General features: G+C 38.2%; 3 protein-coding genes across 4 annotated transcripts; all 3 read left to right on the top strand.

The window, feature by feature from the left end:
* Positions 1–6,668: 6,668 nt before the first annotated feature.
* Positions 6,669–7,136, top strand: LOC122019642 (CST complex subunit STN1-like). The gene has a single exon (XM_042577096.1). It carries the CDS (start codon positions 6,669–6,671, stop codon positions 7,134–7,136), a length of 468 nt encoding a protein of 155 aa, XP_042433030.1.
* A 1,932-nt stretch (positions 7,137–9,068) lies between these two features.
* Positions 9,069–20,445, top strand: LOC122021903. 2 transcript variants are annotated; one of them, XM_042580080.1, is made up of 8 exons: positions 9,069–12,302; positions 12,413–12,717; positions 17,089–18,224; positions 18,300–18,452; positions 18,526–18,844; positions 18,934–19,004; positions 19,090–19,212; positions 19,763–20,445. In XM_042580080.1, the coding sequence occupies exons 1-3, from the start codon at positions 11,405–11,407 to the stop codon at positions 17,710–17,712; spliced, it is 1,827 nt and encodes a 608-aa protein (XP_042436014.1). In that variant the 5' UTR covers positions 9,069–11,404; the 3' UTR covers positions 17,713–18,224; positions 18,300–18,452; positions 18,526–18,844; positions 18,934–19,004; positions 19,090–19,212; positions 19,763–20,445. The 2 variants fall into 2 exon arrangements, with proteins under 2 accessions (XP_042436014.1, XP_042436015.1); XM_042580081.1 differs by lacking the exons at positions 17,089–18,224; positions 18,300–18,452; positions 18,526–18,844; ... (1 more) ...; positions 19,090–19,212; positions 19,763–20,445 and adding an exon at positions 14,088–14,453.
* On the top strand, positions 18,015–20,125 carry LOC122019641. The gene is made up of 6 exons (XM_042577095.1): positions 18,015–18,224; positions 18,300–18,452; positions 18,526–18,844; positions 18,934–19,004; positions 19,090–19,212; positions 19,763–20,125. Exons 1-6 carry the CDS (start codon positions 18,015–18,017, stop codon positions 20,123–20,125), a joined length of 1,239 nt encoding a protein of 412 aa, XP_042433029.1.
* Positions 20,446–20,452: the final 7 nt, after the last annotated feature.

Here is a 20,452-nt window from a genome sequence, read left to right as displayed (position 1 = left end):
AATCATTTAATTTCATTTAACGTACACGTTTGTTTACGGTTTGTAATATTTTAGTTTGTAGGGTTTTGGTTTAGGGTTTAGTTACATTTCAAACTCATTCATTAAAGTTATCTAAGGTTTTAATGTACTTTTATATTCCTTCTCTAAGGCTAAGGATAAGGCTATTGTTGCCCAAGCATTCAGAGAGTCCGTCCAGCCGATGGCACCCTAAACCCCCAAAAGCTTGCTAGCTTGATTGATTGATTGATCTGTAAAAAAAAAAACATCCAATCCCTAAAAGTAGGTAGGAGCTATATCGAAGCTAAAAAAACGCCTCACGAGCCTGATTATTTCTTTGCAAACAAAAGCCACATCCATCAATCCATCCATCAATTCATCCATCCACTCAGGTTCTCCCTTATTATCGCAAATGGATAAAAGAACATATCCAACTATACTCTACTATACTATAATATACTATACTATATTGTGTAGGTTAGGTTAGGTTAGGTTAGGTTATGGTCTCCCATAAATAAGATTCTTGCCTCGTGCATCGCATAAATGGGCACAACCTCTTTAACCCACTCACAAATGTGACTGTGATTGCAACGCTTGATTGATGATATTCAAGAAATTCCATTCTGCCATCGAATGTCGAAGTTTATTTCAAACAAAAACATCCGACAGACAATGTTCTTAACCGATTGGTGATCATACAATACAATACAATACAATACAAAACTTCTTGACTGATAGGTTAAAAATTTTTGACTCAATGTTGTGCCACCCATAACTGCTTGCTGCTAGGTTAATGATGAGTAAAGAAGTAAATGGTGCAAAAGTAGGTAGGAGCTATATCGAAGCTAAAAGAACGCCACTTGAGCTTATTTCTTTGCAAACAAAAGCTACATCCTTCCACTCAACTTCTTATTAGCTTAAATGGATAAATGAACATCTCCAAATATACTATATTGTGTAGGTTAATTAGGGTAGGGTCTCCCATAGGATTCTTGCCTGGTGCATCGGATCAATGGGCACAACAAACCTCTGTACCCCACAATTGTGGGAGTGATTGTTATGCTTGATGATGTTCAAGAAATTCTTAATATATATATATATTAACAACGTTTGAATATATACCCCTCTTAATATATATATATATATAATTTAATTTAACGTTTGACACATTCACAATTGTGGTAGTAGCAGAAGCCGGTCAAATTTATTTACAACGGGACTATAATCCGTGACCAAACTTTGCAACGGAAACATTAATTAATTAATTAATGTATGAATTAATAATTTAGAATTCGTAAATAACGTATTGTTGATTTAGGGTAACTCATTATAAACTATGACACATTCATTCATTAAGGTTGCATTCAACGTAGGTAGTTAGGTTACAATTTATACTCATTTTCTCTTAATTAATTAAATAATTAATTAATGTACTTTCATATTCCTTCTCCCTCGCTTTTGTGAGTGATACAAGTAGGAGATAATGTACCCAATTAAGCATTATATTCCGATGGCACCCTCTCCTTATTTTTCTCACTCCCACTCCCACTCCCACTCCCACTATTATATTTTTTTTCTCTCCCACTGCCAATGTCATGAATTGAAATTTTAAACCTTAGTATTATGGTCAATTCGTAGGATATGAAAGTTTGCTGAGATAAGGGTTAATATCCTAAGACAAAGTCACATTGTGGAGCAATGCTCCAAAATGCGACTATCCATCTGAATTTAACTAACTCTAAATGAATGCCGTATCTTTTGACAATCCATCCAATCTAATAACTTTGTTATTTTCTTATCTTGAAAAATTAGTTATCATTTGACAATCGATTTTGTATGTCAACCTCTTTGGGTTGGTTTTTTTTGGTTTGGTTTTGTTTGGTTTAGGGTAAAAAAGTAATGAATATTGGTTATAAATGTTTTTCCCGAAACCCTATCTTCACTCTTCCTTTGTAAGTTTTTTACCAGAGCTGAACTGTGCTTGTTGTAATACAAACTATAGTTCCGTCTATAATAACCGTTATTAAAGAATTTTACTAAGTCTGAAAGAATGTCGTATCTTCTGACAATACATCCAATCTAATAACTTCTTTCTTATCTTATCTGTTTTTATCTTATATTATCCTATCTTATCTTATATTGAAAACATATTTCTCGTTTGACAATCCATATTGTTAAACATATATTGTTAAATAGTGCTAAATATCTTTTGACTACGTTTCCTTCCTTTGTTGATAGAGTATTGCTATGCTGGCATATTGTTGGATGAATTCAACTTCGGCATTCGATGCTAGAATGAAATTTCTTCAACATCATCAACTTCGGCATATGCTTCAACGTAGCTGGAGATGTTCATTTATCCATTAATTTCAGCTAGATAATAAGAAGCTGAGTCGAAGGATGTGTGGCTCTAATTTTAATGTTTGCAAAGAAGCTCTAGTGGTGTTTAATGGATGGATGGATGGATGGATGGATGTTTTTTTGGACAGACATATCGACCGATCGACCGACCGATCGACCAACCGACCGACTCTCAAGGAAGCAAGCTTTTGGGTAGGATGCCATCAGCTGGACGGACTCTAAGAATGCGGTGAAGTATCTACTACTTGTATCGCATATGCAAAAGTGAGAAGGAATCTGAAAGAACATGCATTAAGAGAAAATGAGTGAGTGTATTTATTGTCACTTTATTGAATTAATTGTTACCTAAATATCTCGATTGGAACGGTAGCAAACTGTTCCCTATCTTGATTGCAACTTTGGCAAGATTGTAATACAGCATCTATCTATCGTCTGCTCATGAGGTTAAGATTTGATATTCTGCTTGTAGCAATAACACACGTCGAACAAGGACTCTACTAAATCTTTGCTTGTTCCAGTGATTCGAACCCGACCAAATGATACTCATTTATTAAATAATTTTTAAATATATATTTGTTTAATAAAATAATAATATAGATAATAAATATAGTCATTAAACTTAATTTAACCTAAATATCTGTTTGCATTATTATAGTAGGTGAAGGGGTGGAAATTTGCAACGGGAATATAATTCGTGAAATTTATAACTGACATATTAAAAAATTTGAATTCGTACAAAATGTATTGTTAAATGTTGTGATACAATTTAATAATCATTGAATATTTGTGAAACATGTTGAACTTATCGTAGATAAAAAACAAATTGAATTCGTTGTTAATTTATAAGACCGACCATCGTATATATCTATCTACGTGCATCAAACATCGGGGCATGACAATTTATATTGGAGAATATAGGTCTCGTCTCATATTGTCTTGAATCGTAATGTTATCGTATAGTATCGTCTAGTCTCGTCTCATATTGTATAGTATCGTATCGTATCGTATCGTATAGTATTGTATCGTATCGTCTCGTCTTGTGTCTTATTGTCTCGTCTCTTCTCGTCTCGTCTCGACTTGTCTCGTCTCGTCTCGTCTCGTCTCGACTTGTCTCGTCTCGTCTCGTCTCGTCTAGAATCGTCTCTTCTCGTCTTAAGTCGTATCGTCTTGTGTCGTATATTATCAAATTGTCTTGTTTTGTCTCGTCTAAACTTGTATGTTAGAGTTTCGTATTTTATAGTCTCGTCTAATCTCGTGTCATATCGTATCGTCTCGCCTCATGCAACAGTAAAAGTAAAAGCAATAAACATAAAAGATAAAGCATAAAGGATAAAGAATAAAGCATAAAGGAAAAAAAACAAAATAAAAAAGCAGCACCAAAAGCAAATGCCCTAAAGTGTTTCCCGCCCACACCTCACTCACTCTCTCCCTCTGTTTATCTCTTTCTCTCAATAATTGACAAAGACTGCTTCATTTATTTTCCCCCTCATCTCACTCCATCTCTCTCACACTCTCCCAAATAATAAATGCAAGGATTGTTGCTCTATATATTTCTCTCTATCTCGTCTCGTCACTTTGCTCTCATTCAATGATAATTTGTCGTTAATTACGCGTAGGTTGATTACAAGTCACCTATCCCCTCTTCGCGTGCTTGTCCTGTCGACTGCCACCTGTCCCATGCCGACAGGTTGCGTCAAGCTGTGTGCTCGTGGTGTCCCGTCATATGTATTGTGTTGACAGGTAGCGTCACGTCATGTTCCCTCGCTTAATTGTGCAGTCGCGTAAGATTTTGACGCCTTCTTGTGCCGTCGCGTCAAATTATGACGCATGCTTGTGCTGTCACGTCAGCTTTCGGCGCCTGAATGACCAGTCGCGTTGTGTCCACATGCGCTCTTCTGCCTGTTGTGTCACGTCTGCCGGAAGAGGGTTGAATAATTTTTTTTTTAATTTTGTGCGCTTTACTCACTTCGACCCCAATCATGATATAAGGATCACTTCATTCGCATTGCGACCCTCACCAAGGTCACCCTCACCAAGGTCTCTCTTGCTCTTCTGCTTCATCTTCCTCTTCCTCTTCTTCATCTTCTTATACTCCACCCTAGTCTCCCATTTCTTCTCCAATCTCTACGTACGCCTCCTCTCTCCATTCGACTTCGACATCGACTTCTTCTTCTGCTCTTCTCCTGCCTCTTATTCTCCTTCATCAGGTTGCCTGATCAAGTGATATCTATCAATATGACCACCTCCACCCGATGCACATATTGGAGCATGCGGGCATCTGATTTCCTGTCCATATCTATCCACACCGAACCCAACTATCCTACGTCGTTCACCACCCAGCGAGGTACGCCGGTGAGTCTGATTGAGACTTTGGGGAGAGTTGTACGTCTGCAACGCACGCCATTGACTTTGACAATACGTATCTACGATGGAAGCGGCCAAATACCTTGCATCCAAACCCTCGAACCAGCTCATGGAACATATGTGTCTCCAGACGTCGCTCGCAGGCAGGCCGAACCAGTTGAGTTGGGGAAGTTAGTCCGAGTCCTAGGGAAGCTTGATTTGGGTCCGGATGGGGCATTACAGCTTATCGATTGTTATTTTATGGTCGAACATCGTCCGGACGCCGATACACCGCACATCTACAATTGCATGTTACTGCATTGGAAAGAAGATAATAAGTGTGTTAAGTAATGCTAAGTATGCTAAGTAATGCTTGTGTTGTGTCTTGTTTTATGTTGCAGGTCATCTGGTCTTGTGTTGTGTCTTGTATTAGGTTGGAGGTATTATGGTATGGTGTGTTGTGGTGTGTAATGTTGCGATGTTTATGAGATATGTGTTGTATTGTACTGTACTGTGATGATATGTAATAATATGTGTTTTTATGAAATCTGATGTTATATTAGATTGTGTGATGATATGATAACTGTCTTATGATATTATGTGTATATATAACTCAAAACAGTAAGTAATAAACTAGAACGGTATAATGAAAAAAATATATAACACTTAACGATTAACGCCTAATACATAACGCAAAACCCTTAATGACTACCGGCAAACCCATAATAAGAAGATCAGTTAACGATTAAACAATAACGATTAAACCTTAACAATAAAAGCAAAAACTTTAACTAATAACGGCTAACCGTTAACGCTAAATCCCTAATGATTAACCCTTAAAGCAAACCACTTAACCCTAATCGCTTAACACTTAACCCATAACGATTAACGATTAACACATAAATCATATAGGATAACGATTAATGCTTAACACTTAATGATAACGCATAACTCTAAATGATTAACGCTTAACCTATAAAGAATAACGCCTAACGATTAACGTTGATAGTTTAACACTAAACGCTTAACGCTTAACGCTTAACGCTTAAACATTAACGATTAACCCTTAATGAATAACGTGAAACGCATAACGATTAACGCTTAACCCATAATGATTAACGATTAACCCATAACGCTTAACGAATAACGATTAACGATTAACGCTTAAAGATTAACGCTTAACCTACAACTATTAACGCTTAACGATTAACGCTTAACGATTAACGATTAACGATTAACGATTAACGCTAAACGATTAACGCTTAACGAATAACGAATAACGATTAACGCTTAACGATTAACGCTTAACCTATAAAGATTAACGCATAACGCATAACGCTTATCGCTTAACGCATAACGATTAACGCTTAACGCTTAACGATTAACGCCTAACACACAAACATTTGGTTTTATTTCCTAAAAAAATTTATATTTAAAATATTTCTATATTAAAATTTTAATAAATATAAAAATAAAATTTAAATGCAATATAGTCGTGTGCAGTGTCGTCTCGTCTCGTCTTGTTAGTGCGTTATGTTAGCTGGCGTGCTTCTCCTTGTAGTGTCGTGTCACGTCGTCTGTTGTGGCGTGCATTGTCCTGTCATGTCGCACGCAGTGCCCCTTGTGGCTTGTCGGGTGCAGTGTCCCGTCACGTTGACAGTAGTGTCGCGTAGTGTTGTGTTGTGTCGCGTACAGTGTCCTGTCGGTCTTGTATTGTAATGTCGTGTCACATGCATCGTCGTCTTGTCCCGTCCCGTCTCGTCTTGTCCCTTCCCGTCTCGTATTGTCCCGTCCAGTCTTGTCTCTTCAGGTCTCGGCCTGTTGGGCCGTGATGCAGGTGGAGGTGGAGGTTGCCAGATTAATAAGACCTCTCCCAAATCCCTTCCTCACCAAATCACCTCACCCTCAACCTGCCTGCGCCACACAAAAATTTCCCCTCATCCGCTGTCAATCTCATCTTCACCAAGATGAACTGGTTTCAAGCCATCCATGTCAAGCTTCTAGCAAGCGACTTCCTCTCCCTCACTGTCCACAACTCCCCAAACTATGCTCCTACCTTTTTCAGGAGAGGTATGCAAGTTTGGCGACTAGAGACGGTTGGTGTCGTGGTGAGCAAGGAGCGCATTGGCGACTTTCTCAAGTTCGTTGTCGACGATGGGACCGGATGTATTCCTTGCATCATCGACCTCACTGACCGTTCGCATTTGGGGCTCGCTGCAGAAGTGGAGACAGAGAGAGCTCTCAGGGAGGCTGCGACTGTGGAGCTGGGAAAGTTAGTGCGAGTCCGAGGCATGATCACGCTGGGGGAGGAGGATGGACTGCAGCTTAAGGTGAGGGATGTTGTGGTAGAACGTGATCCCAATATGGAGCCTCTGCACTGGATGGATTGCATCCGCTTGGCTAGGAGTTGTTATGATCGTGCAGCACACCCCTAAACGCCGGCTCATGCTCTTCCATCGTATGATATGGTTAGATTAAATCATAGTCAGATTGTACCGTGGTAGGTTATTATGTGTTATCGGGTGTTTGGGTTCGTGTGAAGTCGGGTGGTTGCAGGTTTTATGGTATGGTGTGGTTTGGTGTGTAATGTTGGCATGTTTATGAGATATGTGTTGTATTGTATTGTCTGTGATGATATGTAAGAATATGTGTTATTATGAAATATGATGTTATATTAGATTATGTGATGTTATGAATTGTGTATTATGATAATATGTGCATATATAAATCTTAATCCTTAACGATGAACGCATAATTCTTAAAGTTTATCCCTTAATGAATAATTATTAACGATTAACCATTCATGATACACGCTTAACGCATAATCCATAACGATTAACCCATAACGATTTACAATTATCGAATAACCCTTAATGATTAACCTTTAAAGAATAACGCTTACCCATTAACGATGAACGGTTAACCCATAACGAATAACGGCTAAACATTAACGAGTAACGCTTAACCCATAAAGATATAATTTTAACCATGATCGATTAACCCTTAACGAATAGCGCATAACCCTTAACGCTTAACACTTAACGATTACTGCATAGATCTTAACGTTTAACCATTAACGATTAACGCTTAACGACTAACACTTAACGATTAACGCTTAATGAATAATGCTTAACGAATAACGCTTATCGATCAACGAATAAAGTTTTAGCCTTAACGCCTAACAAATAACCATTAACGAAAAACCCTAAACCCTAAACCCTAGGCTTGAGCTCGAGCTTAAGTCGAGCCAGTATAAATCGAGTCTAGCCGAGCTAAAGCCTAGGTTGGCTTGAGCTCAATTCGACTCGTTTACAACCCCAATTCCCTATATCAATAAAGAAGGCTTTCTAGGCCAGAAATAATAACATGACTTAAAGGTAGATGAAGGGTGCCAAAGATAAGAAAGTTTTTTAGGCCCAAAACAACAACATGGCTCAGAGGTAGGTGAAGGGTGTATGATAGATGCACATGAGAGAGGGTGAATCATGTATATTTAAAACTTTCTTTTTCTTTTTAAAACAAGTGTACAACAGAAAACAATTAAGTAAGAAAAAGAAGAAAGAAAACAACATATAGATATTTATTTGATTCCTAGCCTTCGATGGCTTCTACTCTAAGACCCAAGCCCTTTGGACCTTTCTTGATGTGTAATCCACTAACACTCTTTACAGGTAAGCTTCCAATAGAGTAATCGAATATAGAAAGGAAAGGAAGTATGTAACAAGCCTACACTTTCTTAGTAATAATTAACTTAACTTAAGCAACGTTACCCAACACGAAGACAGAGAAATAATTGAGCTTGGGTGTCGGTGTTGGTCCATTTGCAGTAGTCAGGCGTAGCAGCATTACAACACAGTAGTAGCACGAAGGCGGAGTAGCAGGAAGATCAAGGAAGAGCGTAGAAAACTTGTATGTCAGGTGCTGGCCGAAACTGCCTTATATAGGTCATTGGGGGCACATCCCAATGCCTTGAGGTCCCTCCAATGATGTTGATCCTATTCGAAATCTTCGACCTCTATCCACTTGAAGGTACCTCCATCAGCTCTGAGGCGCCTCCAATCCACTTCGAGGCACCTCCATTCAGTGAAACTTCATTCTCGAATTCTATTTGTCCGAGGGCGCCTCCGACATGCTCAGGGCGCCTCTATTTCACCAAGTCTTCCTGTCAGATGCTCCATCTGGATTTCAGCTATTGTCAGACTTACAAACCCAACTTGACTTTTTGCCAGATATTAACCTATTTGAACTTCCTATCAATTATTATATCTTTAAGATTTAACTGAACTTCAGCTCGATGTCAGGTTTTCTAGATATATTAAGTCTGTTAATCTGTACACTTAGTAAATATATTAGATTATATATAATTTGTTGGTGCGGGAAGCACCAGACGATCGAACCTATGTTTTGATTATGTCAAAGGGTCCAAAGTTAAGTTGTCTTATGATCTAACAAGGTTAATTGAGCTTGCAAGAAAAGTCCTAAGTGTTCTTAGGCAAAAGTTCTATTGGATTCTAGGTAGATGGGAAATCCTAGGGGGTGAGAACTCAAGGTCCCAAGGGGTGGTAACACTAGGTGATGAAAAGTCCTAGTTATGGTTAGACAAGTGGAAAAATCCTAGGGGGTGGTAACCCTAGGTCCTAGAGGCAATAAACCTAGGTGGAAAGTCTTGACGAGTCGAGGTTCTTTGGGCGAAATCCTAGAGTCGGGAACTCTACGTGAAAATCCTAATGGTCGCAGACCAGGTGGAAGGCTGGACGGGTTGAGATCGGACGCCCAATGGAGAAGACCTGAAGATTCGGATGCTGAGCACAAGTCCAGTTGATCTGGAGGACTGGTCTGACAAAAGATAAACTTTTCTGAGAGGAGTAAGTGAGGACACGTTCCCTGAAAAGAGAACAGTAGACATCGGTTCGACCTAGAGTTTCGACGAAACTCAAAGTCAGAACCGGACAATCAGAGGCTGTCAAATTTCATATTATATATGCTATTTTTTTCTACCTGGACTAACTTTATTTTGCAGAAAATAAAGGGCTGGAAAAAACTAGTCCGAGCGCTTGGAGCTAGGGGTGCAAATGAGTCGAGGCGCTCACGAGCGGCTCGGTCAAAGCTCGACTCGAGCTCGAGCCGAGCTCGAGCCGGCTCATTTAACATTCGAGCCGAGCTCGAGCTCATTTAACAGTGGCTCGAAGGCTCGTCGAGCCAGGTTAATTTAATATTTTAGTAATTAAAATTATTATTACTTTTAAAATAAACAATAAGTTAAGGAGGAGTTTGTGGCTAGAGCATATCATTTGGTGTATTTGAGGTCTACGGTTCAAATCTCCATTGGAACAAGTTTTTAATTTATTTTTCCAAGCCAAGCTCGAGCCGGCTCGAGCTCGACTTGAGCTTGACTCAAGCTCGAGCTCGAGCTTAAACTCACAAGCTCGATCAAGCTTGAGCCGAGCTCGAGCCTATGCAGTTTTCTCGAGCTCGAGCTCGAGCTGGCATGAGCTCGATTACAACCTTACTTGGAGCTGGTCCGGGCACCCGGAGTCGGTCTGAGCGCCCAGAACCCAAAAATTATCTGTAAGCTGATGTGATGCGTCGGTTGGCCGAACTACATGGTCCAAGTGTCTGGAGTGGTTCCAGGCGCCTAGAGCAACCTATAAAGCAGCATTTGACCAGGAGCTTCACAACAACATTACGAACGACTTTCGCTTTTTAGAGCTGTTCAAAAAACGCCTCTTCGACACCCGAAAGTTCCGGCGACGATTCTACTAAAGATCTCATCATACAAAATTGTCGGTAGTCTTTAGTTTTCAAATTACTTGTAATCATTTAAAATTTTATTTCTACTCTTTACGATTGATTAGTCTTTGCCTATCGAAAGCAGTCTCATGTGCGGACCTTGGAGCAGGAGTCATCACATACTCCGAACAAAATAAAAAAAACGTATTAGTGATTGCTTGATTTTCTTTCTGTCTTTCTGCTTTTACTCCGATTTGAGTTTAATTATTAGTAGAAACTGTATCACTTAGAGATAAATGAAAAGTGTCAAAGATGAAAAAAGTTTTCTAGGTCAGAAACAATAACATGACTCAAAGGTCGATGAAAGGTTCCAAAGATGAAGAAAGCTTTTCAGGCCCGAAACAATAAAATGGCCCAGAGGTAGATGAACGGTGCCAAAGATGAAGAAGGTTTTCTAGGTCAGGAACAATAAAATGGCTCAGAGGTAGATGAAGGGTGCCATTTACTTATGAACAAGGCTGTCTAAGCCAAAAACAAGAGCATGACTGAAGGGCCGGGCATCTCTTCTTTCGTGTCTTTCAGGCAAAAACGTTTTTCAGATGATTTCACACACACAAGGAACTTGATTTGAATAGGACTCACTGCATCCGACCCGATCCGATTCCGGACCCCAAACCCCTCAATCAAATCGCGTCTAATGGCTATCCTCCGAATCTGCGAAGCGGGCGGGAGAAGAGAGGAGGCGGGAGGGGAGGAGAGGAGAGGAGAGGAGAGGACGACGCGTTGATAGGCGCGGCGGGGCGGCGTAATCTTCTTCCTGCCGTCGCGATCTTACAACGCCCTTGCGGTGAAAGCGAACAAGGAAATTTCTAACGCCAGATCTCCCCTTCTCCCCCAGAAAGATTCGATCTTTCTGTGTCGTTCCTCTTCCGAGGCAATCATTCGATCGGGAACTGAGCACGCGCTCCGGCCCATGAAGGGGCGGTCTCAGCTGCCCCAGGCGGAGCCTCCGGTCGACTGGGGCGACGGTTCCTGGACCGTGGACTGCTCCTGCGGTATCACGTTCAATGATGGAGAAGAGATGGTGAGCTGCGACGAGTGCGGAGTCTGGGTGCACACCCGCTGCTCCCGATACGTCGGCGGCGAAGCCTCCTTCGCTTGCCACAACTGCAAGGCGGCCTTCCGTTTGCTCCGCTCCGCTCGTAACCTGGAAGCCGCCGACGAGGAGGAGGAGACCGAGGTCGCTCGTCTCCTCGTCGAGCTCCCTACCAAGACGGACGCCTGCCCTCCTCCCCCACCCGCGCTCCCGCCTCAGTCCCACGCCTCCGGAGCCGCCACCCACCGGCCACGCTTTTGTGGGCAAATCCCCCTCGAGGAGCGCGTCTATGTGCACGGAGTTCCTGTCGGGAAGCCCAGTTTGTTTGGGGATTTTTCGACGCTTTTCACGTCTCAGCTCTGGAAGTGCACCAGCTACTTGCCCAAAAGCTTCAATTTCAGATACAAGGAGTTCCCTTGCTGGGAGGAGGATGAGAAAGAGGAGAAAAAAGAGGAGGCAACTCATAAATATGGAGAGGAGGTTGAGAACCCAGCCAACAGAGGCGCCGATGTGCTGTTCTCCCTCTCCAAGGAAATTTTTCCTTACGTCCCAGTGAAGAAATTTGATTCGGCTATGAAACTTGAAGAAAGAAAAATCCCCACAGGCAGCCGCTCTCTTAGCTGCAGAAATAAAGATAGGAGCAAGGTTAGGACATTTGGGCAGGTGAAACTTGCTAAGAAGAGGAGGGAGGAGCCAAGAGAAGCAAAGAATTGGAGCGGGAAGAAGAAAGCACGAAGTATTGCTGACAAAATCGCTGGTGAAAATAAGAGGCGAGGTTGGTAATATATTTGTTCCTTACCTTTTGTTGCAGGCCGGCTTATGTTAGTATGATGCCAATGCTTTTCTTCTTGTTTCTTTTTCTGCTTTTTGTGATTGCATTTTTAGGTTCTATTCATTTCCCTGGGACAAAGATATACGAATTTTATGAGGACAAGGATCTCCAAGTTGAAGAGGCATGCAATCCTGATCCTAAAAGTGTGGATGAAAATGTAGAAATATCCTTGGAACCCAGTAGTTCTGGTGAGCCTAAGCACCTACAAACTAATAGTAATACAGGGATATCATGCGAAGGTAACATGTTTGGAGCACAAGCTAAGGTTGAGAATCTTGATCAGCTGGAAAATTCTTCTAAAATATATCTCACCTCCCCATGTGCTGTAACTGACGTCACAACATTTAGTATTGATGAGGTACCATTCCAATTCTGGTCATTGGAAATTATTAGCTATTGGAAGTTATAAATGTTTTTATATTTAAACACCAATTTCCTTTAACTGTATGCCTGTCATAAAATAAATAATAATCTTATAACTTTTTTATACCTATATAACTCACTGTTAGTAACAATATGCACATTAATAGAAGAAGAGGGAGACAAAAAAATCTTGCTTAACGGCGATATCATTTATTTAAATATAGATGAGGATTAGTCGATACCAATGATGTAGGAGGATTTATATAGCGATCCCACTTATTGGGATATATAACTCACTATTAGCAAGATATTGAATGCAACTAAGATAATTTATATTTTCCAAAGAACCTTGAAAGATGAAAAAAAAACCCCACTGAAATTAGGTAAGGGCCCAAGAGAATAGGCAAGATATACGATGTACCATCTGGTAATGTACAACAAAAGCCTTGAGCCTTAGCTTCAATTGCCAAAAAAGGCTAATTTTAGTCAATTTGTTTACCCTTTTTGTTCTACAGAAACTTTTTAAAGGGATTTGGTACAGTAGATATGGTATCATGATGAAAAATTTCTTCAAGAATGAAACTTTAAAGTAGCATGGTAAGAATGCATGCAACTGTTTCCTCATATGCATCGATCTAATAATCTTTCAAGGTCATAAATTAAACTATCAATTTTGAAGATATATTTACAGAGTTAAAAATTGATAAGTTGAAGGAATGAATGTGGAGTGGTTTCAAAGACATTTTTTTTTATTGTTTGACACTTTAACTGATGTGGAAATTAAAGCATATTGAAGGTTGATTGCAGTTTAGAGAAATATGCTATGCTAGGGTTGCAAGTTAGAGCAATTCTAGTTGCTGCAATTACAAGCACAATACTCTATCTATTGCAAATGGAACAATGAAATTATAGGAGTATTATTTTCTCTAAACTAATCTTTCAATTGAGGCTTATAATTAACCTGATATTTTTATTGGTAAAAATGCATTTTAGGACACGACCTCAAACAGAATTGGCTAGATTATTGTGTGGTGACCCATATTGTGCGTCAATATAGTAGGATACATGTTGCATGCATGCATGGGTCAATATGGATAGTAGAGCAAAATTTTAAACCATGAAATGGTCTTTGGTTAGGATTAATTAGACAAGGATTTTGAGGCATGATAAGCCAACTGATACTATGAGTTCTTGTTACAGTGATATAAAATCTTGTTGTGGAAAAAGGAGTTCTTTGAGAATTTGGAACTACTAGAGTTTGAATCACATTATAAATATTTTTTGCGGAAAATGTATATTTGTGAATTGTATGGATATTATTTGAAAATGAGTTTCTTATGAAAAATTGCTGTTAATTTATTGCAGAGCTTTGGATCCTATGGATGAAGATATTTTGATAGAGGTCATATTGGTTCTGTAGAAGAAGAAATAGATTCTAAAACATGGGTTCTTTCGAGGAAGATCTGGATTTGATTCTTGTATAGATCGTAGCAGTTTTTATATGTTTAACTGAAGCTCTTCAAATAGAGATACAGAATGGAGAAAAAGACAGACAATTGTTAGAAAGTGACTTTTTTTGATGGAGTGGAAAAATGAGGAATAATACCCTCCCTAGAGAGTCTATCATGGCGTTAGCTAATTTGCATATACTATGTGATATTAATTGGAGCGTAGTTCTAGAATTAGTTTCACTTGTATAAATTATAGACATTGAAAAATCTGATCTGCTTATGCCGGAGGATCACAACTTGCAAATCTACACCTTTGAATTTATGGAAAATTGCATCTTAGGGGAAATTCATATAGAAAATAAAGCTACATTAGATACTTAAAACCCTCATGACATGTCTTTATGGCAAGTTACTGGGACATATTGATGCAAGTGATCTTATATTAATTCACACTGACCTACTAGAGATTATTTCCTTGGCATGTGTATAGTGATCATCAAGTTGCATTTATCCCAACTATTCGTTGTTTGTCATGTGAATATTTATCATCCATTATATTCAGTGTAAGGTTATACACTAGTAATGTATAAATCATTATTTGCAATCTCGTGCCGTATTGGATGACACAATCAAAAAGGATTATTCTGATATATTAACATTACTGAATACTGATCAAAATAGAGAATCTCTGTATGTTTCCTGTGTCGATGAGTATCCTATTGTGCAAACACTCAACATGTTTTGACATGTGTTTAGATGAATTCAATTAATGTTGGCTATTTCTTTAACTTATTTAAAATTTTTATTCAATTTATTATTTAGTTTTTGGCTTTATTTTTTGAAAATTATAGGAGGAAAACTTATGTAAATTCTTTGCTAGCAAAAGGACTAGTATTAGCCTTTAATTTGCAAAAACTTGAAATAACTTTACCCAACTTTTGAACATTATCAAGCAACAAAAGAACTTTAAGCTTTAAAATGACTTTATAATTTTACAAGGACTCCTTTCTTATCTTTGAAATGTTATATATTATTTTTTCTTAAAATTTCACCATTTCATTCCTCTAAAATATGAAATAATTTGTCTCTCTCTCATTTTCTAAGGCCTATATTCAGCATTATTAGTTGGTATTGATTAGTTAATTGTCACTTGCATATTTTTTCTCATAATTTGATCTACCTGTTTAGTTCGACAAATTTATTTAACATCTATTGTTATACGTGAAGGTAATTAATAATTCTTCTTTCATCTCAAAATAATTTTAACAATCCTAAGGTCATAATATACTGTAAAATATAAAATTGTAGTATCCTCTTCTTATCTTTCTTGAATATCAAATTCTTCATGTGTGTCTTTATATTCTCCATAATCTCTCTCTACTTGTCCATTTAAATCTCCTCCAAGTATAAGTTTTTGAGTCATACGTATATCATGAACTATTTCATCGAGGTTCTTCTTAAATTCCTTTTTTAAATTTGATCACTAGCTCTACTTGAGAATTAAAAGCACTTGTCACATTTAGTATCTCATTTACTAGAATCAACTTTAGTACAAAGTTATGTTTCCAATTATCATAAATTTAACATCCTTATTCTTAATGCCTATTCCATTTAACCTTATTTGCATACTAATTCAAAGCACACCTAACTCTTTCTCTAGCCTATTATTTTTATGTTATATATTTTTTCTCCTAATCTTTGCATCTACCAATTCTAGTTCTTTCCACTGTAGTGCTCTTATGTTCCAAGTTGCTAATCTAATTTTATAATCATAGTCACAAAAATGCAAGAACCCTTTTCCCTTTCAACTCACATTTGCACATTAAAGGGATGGATCACATTTGAGCAGCCTCTTAGTCCGCCCTTTACATATCAAGATACTGAAGTGACAACCTAGCATTATAATAAATGCGGTTAAGATGGAAACTCAGCAATTTAGACATTTTTAATGCTAGCTAGCCATTAAGGTTTAATGCCTCTCAATTTTGTCTGAGTTTCAGACTGACATTATTGGTAATTTTATCTTAATCTTGATAGAAGATATTAATTTTTACAAGTGGGGGATTTTGTAAATGTATTTTCTGAATGCCTTTTCAGAAATAGTAAGAGATTTCCTGACCTATACAGCTGGAGTGATGCTAATGAGAATCCTCCCATTGTCAAATAAGCAGTTGCAGGAGAATTCCTTGTCACCTTTTAAAATTGATGGTTATGCTGTTATGATAGTCCGCGAGAGATTTTACTCCTGTTGATAGCATATATATATCTACAGAAACATTGTACAAGATTAGAAGGCTTGCATGTCTGTGACACGAGTTTATTGACAATTTGCTCAATCTGAGGTGTGGAGATGAGGTGTGAGTGATCACAGTTGGGTATCTGTGTTATTTGCTTATGGAAGAAAATTTTGTTATGATGGCCAGCAACATTCCCTGCTGCCATTACTAATCTACTTCCCATTGAGACATTTTCCGCTTTATTCTCTGTTCGATCATTTCCCTCCACATTTGAAAATATATGAAATTCTTGTTTGACGCTATAACAAATTCAAGTTCTGGTAATAGATTATTGTTGGTAGGCTAAGATTGTTCCTCCTATATAGTTGTTACTTGATATGCCTAAGGTTGTGCCTACTTTTCCATAATGGGGTTTTAGAACTGGTAGCATGGTTACTACCATTGCCCTTCTGTCAAATGGATAATGCAGAAGTGTAAATGGCAGACAGGCAGTTATTTGATGCTTGATTTTTTTCTTATATATATATATATATATATATATATATATATATATATATATATATATATATATATATTCTTGAAAATTTATTATTTATTAATTTATCCTCCTTATCATTTTTAGTGAAGTATGCTTAGATTTTGCTGCTTGTTTAAAATTTTTTGACTGAATTTACTTAGGTTGGCAGCAGTGCTGTGTATTGTTTGAAACAGCCCAAAGACGAGAATCCTCTAGGACATTTTTCTAAAGCTTCTTTGCATGTTGTAATGGGCTTAGGAGCTCCAAAGCTTGCCATTACTGATCTTGCAAGTGGTTGTAAAGACTTTTTGGATGAGCCATTACTATTAGGCTCAAAGCCTGCAGTTACACCAATTACAAAAGTGGAGTTAAATAAAGGAATTAACGAGGCTGATGGCCTATCAACAGTGAATTTGAATGTTCCTGCTCGTCACACCCCTGGAAAGTTGTGTGATTTAGCTGACCAACCACCACAACTAATTAATCACTTATCTGAAAACATTCAGAACCTAGAGAATAGATCCAGCTTTGCATCTTTTGGACAAAGGCTCCAGGGTGTTAGAAGAGAGACTGAAGAATTGAAAGAAGCAATGCTTCCAAGAAATGGTGAGACTAAGAAAAGACGATTGAAGGATTCAGTAGAACATAAACATTCCCCAGAGATAGGACATGGTTCAAATACTAGAGGTGCTGGAGACTCACAATCATCTTTGAGCAAATTGGTACCTGTTGAGTTGAATTCCGCAGTCAGCGTCCTTAAGGATTCTTCAACTTCATCAAATTAACTATTTCAGGTGTTAACTTGTCCACCACGACATCTAAATCCTCAGCTGGTAAGGCTAGTAGATTAACCAAACAAAAACGAGTAAAGGTGAACTCAAGTATTGTTCACAAGGAAAAAAATACACCAATTCCAGTTAAAATTCTGGAAGAAGTTTCTGAAAATCCAGCAAAGTGCAAGTCAAAAATTTCTATATTTTCTGGATTTAATCCACCACAAGGTACTAACACCTCTAAGCACTTGGTATCTAGTACAAAAGAAGAATCACCTTTCCGGTCTTCAAAAGTCTCTGCCAAACACACTGCAATGGGAACTCTAAGGTCTGACAATGTGGTTGGTTCATGGCAGTCTCAAGTGGCTTCTGGTCAAACTAAGCCAGTTTCTTCAAACCTGTCTCAGAGAACTGTAAAGAGCCATCAAACAGGTTCATACACTTCAGAAAAAGCTTCAAATGCCTCCATGTTTATGCATGCATCTGCCTCATCTAATGCTACCTTGAGATTAAGTGATGAAGAGGTAATGTAAGGACTGCAATCGAATATAATCTCTTATCAAGGCTATTTATTCACACTTTTTTTTTTCTCTTCATAGCTGGCACTTCTATTGCATCAAGAATTAAACAGCTCCCCTAGGGTTCCAAGGATACCACGTGTGCGGCAAGCTACAGTTATGCAATCAGCCACCAACAGTGGTATGAGTGTTTTCTCTAGACGTCCTGTCTATGAAGGGAAGGATCAAATCTCGGTAACAGTCTAGCATACCTCTATCTTGATTAATCTCCTTGGGATTCATCTGATGTGGATTTTGTTCTACTTAGGTATTTAGAAGGAAAAACAAAGAAGATGGATATAGAAATCTTAACTGCAATTCTCAGGAGTTACATGGTGACAGCAGGAAGAAGGCTAGGATGGCATCATTTGCATACCACAAACGTCAGCAATTAGACAAGAAAAAAGAGTCACATATGAGAACCTCTGACATGACAATCAAAACTGTTCCTCTAGCCCCTAGGGAAGGTAATAGAAATGATCCTTTTTCCTCTCCAGAGATTAGTGAACAGAATACCCCAGCAGCATGCAGCTCAGTTGGCGATGTTCAGAGAGATGATGGTAGTGTTATTTGTCGCACTTTGCCTGGTAAATTCTTTATTTTATTTTATGTTTTTAAGAAAAAAAATGTATTACATTTTCTAAAAGGCAATTCATTTTATAATAACAATTTGCAGGATTAATAGATGATATATTGAGCAAAACAAAGCACATAACATATGAAGAGCTGTGTGGTGCTGTTCACCCTGTATGATTTTTAACTCTTGTCACTTTGGACATATATGTATATTGTACTTATTCTCACTATCTTGATTGTATGTTTTATTCTGCAGCATTGGTATGAACTGAGAAAACCCAACGGAGAGCGCTATGCGTATCCTACTTATTTACATGCTGTCCATGACTGTTTACGGAATAGGAGTGAATGGTCTCATTTGGTTGAACAAGGCCCCAAGGTAAATTGAATAATAAAATATATATCATGGTATATTCTATTTCACTTTTCTTAGTGTATTTTTAGATGACATATTTCTGTTTTCTATTCTCTGCCAGTTCACTAGTTTATCAACTTTGCTCTTTTATGTATTTATTTTTAATTTTCTTAATCTTAGTTATTGCCAATTCTGAACATTTGCCTGCTTGTGAGTCCCTCGATCCTGATGATACACAGAAGACAGCAAACACTTGATCTATCTGACCATTGTAAAGAATTTTCTGCTTATTCTTTTTGTGTGACCATCTCCAAATTACCCTTAATTTCATTCACAGCATACTTTATAAAGCCTATAAAATCATAGATATTCAAATAGCTTGTAGGGGGATTGCAGAGGATTTTATTTATGTTCTGCTATTCTTTTTATGGATTCTAGCAACTCATTTGTTGAGAAACCCTCCAGTTGAGCATGAACAATACCAGCATATACCTCTCTTATTTGTGTTCTTTTGATGCGTGTGTATGCTGTCTCTACTTCAAGAATTGAAGGTTGACTAGAACTCTTGTTTCAGACAAATTCAAGCAAGAGGAGAAATGTTGAATTTGATTCTGATGCACCAACAATTGAATCTGAAAGTGAGAAGGCAAGTAGCAGAGCTTCAAAGGATGAAGATAATGGAGTTGAATCACACCGAGATGTCCCAAAAGGCAAGCGCAATGCACGGAAGCATAGGCGGCTTGATCTACGTGGCACAGGTTCAGAAGAGAGTAGGAAGAGGGACAACAGAGCTGCCATTTCGGATTGTCACACTCCTTTCTCACATTCAAACAATGAGGGCACTGAATTGGCTTTTAGTGAGGATGAAAATCAAGGAGCTGGACCACATAATATTGGGAACGAAACATCAAGTTCCAGTTCAGATGATTCCGGCTGATGCTCTTAGCTAATCACATTCTTGATTTCTTCCTGAAATAATAGTGTCAGTCTGATCATTGAGATTCAGCCTGTCGTGAAGGTTTCTTTGAGACCTAACTTTGCTTTCTGTGACTAGGAACTTTGTGTATTGGTGTTTAGAGTGCTTTGAAGAGTGTCCATTTCCTTTGACGCTGTTAACAAATCCAAAATGATTGCCTGAAAGGCTCGCGTCATTGTATATATATTTAGGTTTCAAGTTGTAAATCTGAAATGATGCTTAGCATTGCATTTCTATTGTCCTTCTTTTATTTTGTTGATTATCATTATGTGATGTTAAAATGTTTCT

This window comes from Zingiber officinale, chromosome 9A (genome assembly GCF_018446385.1).
Source record: "Zingiber officinale cultivar Zhangliang chromosome 9A, Zo_v1.1, whole genome shotgun sequence".
NCBI lineage: Eukaryota > Viridiplantae > Streptophyta > Magnoliopsida > Zingiberales > Zingiberaceae > Zingiber > Zingiber officinale.
The sequence above is the reverse complement of the archived record's forward strand: the minus strand, read 5'-3'. Positions and strand labels throughout refer to the sequence as shown.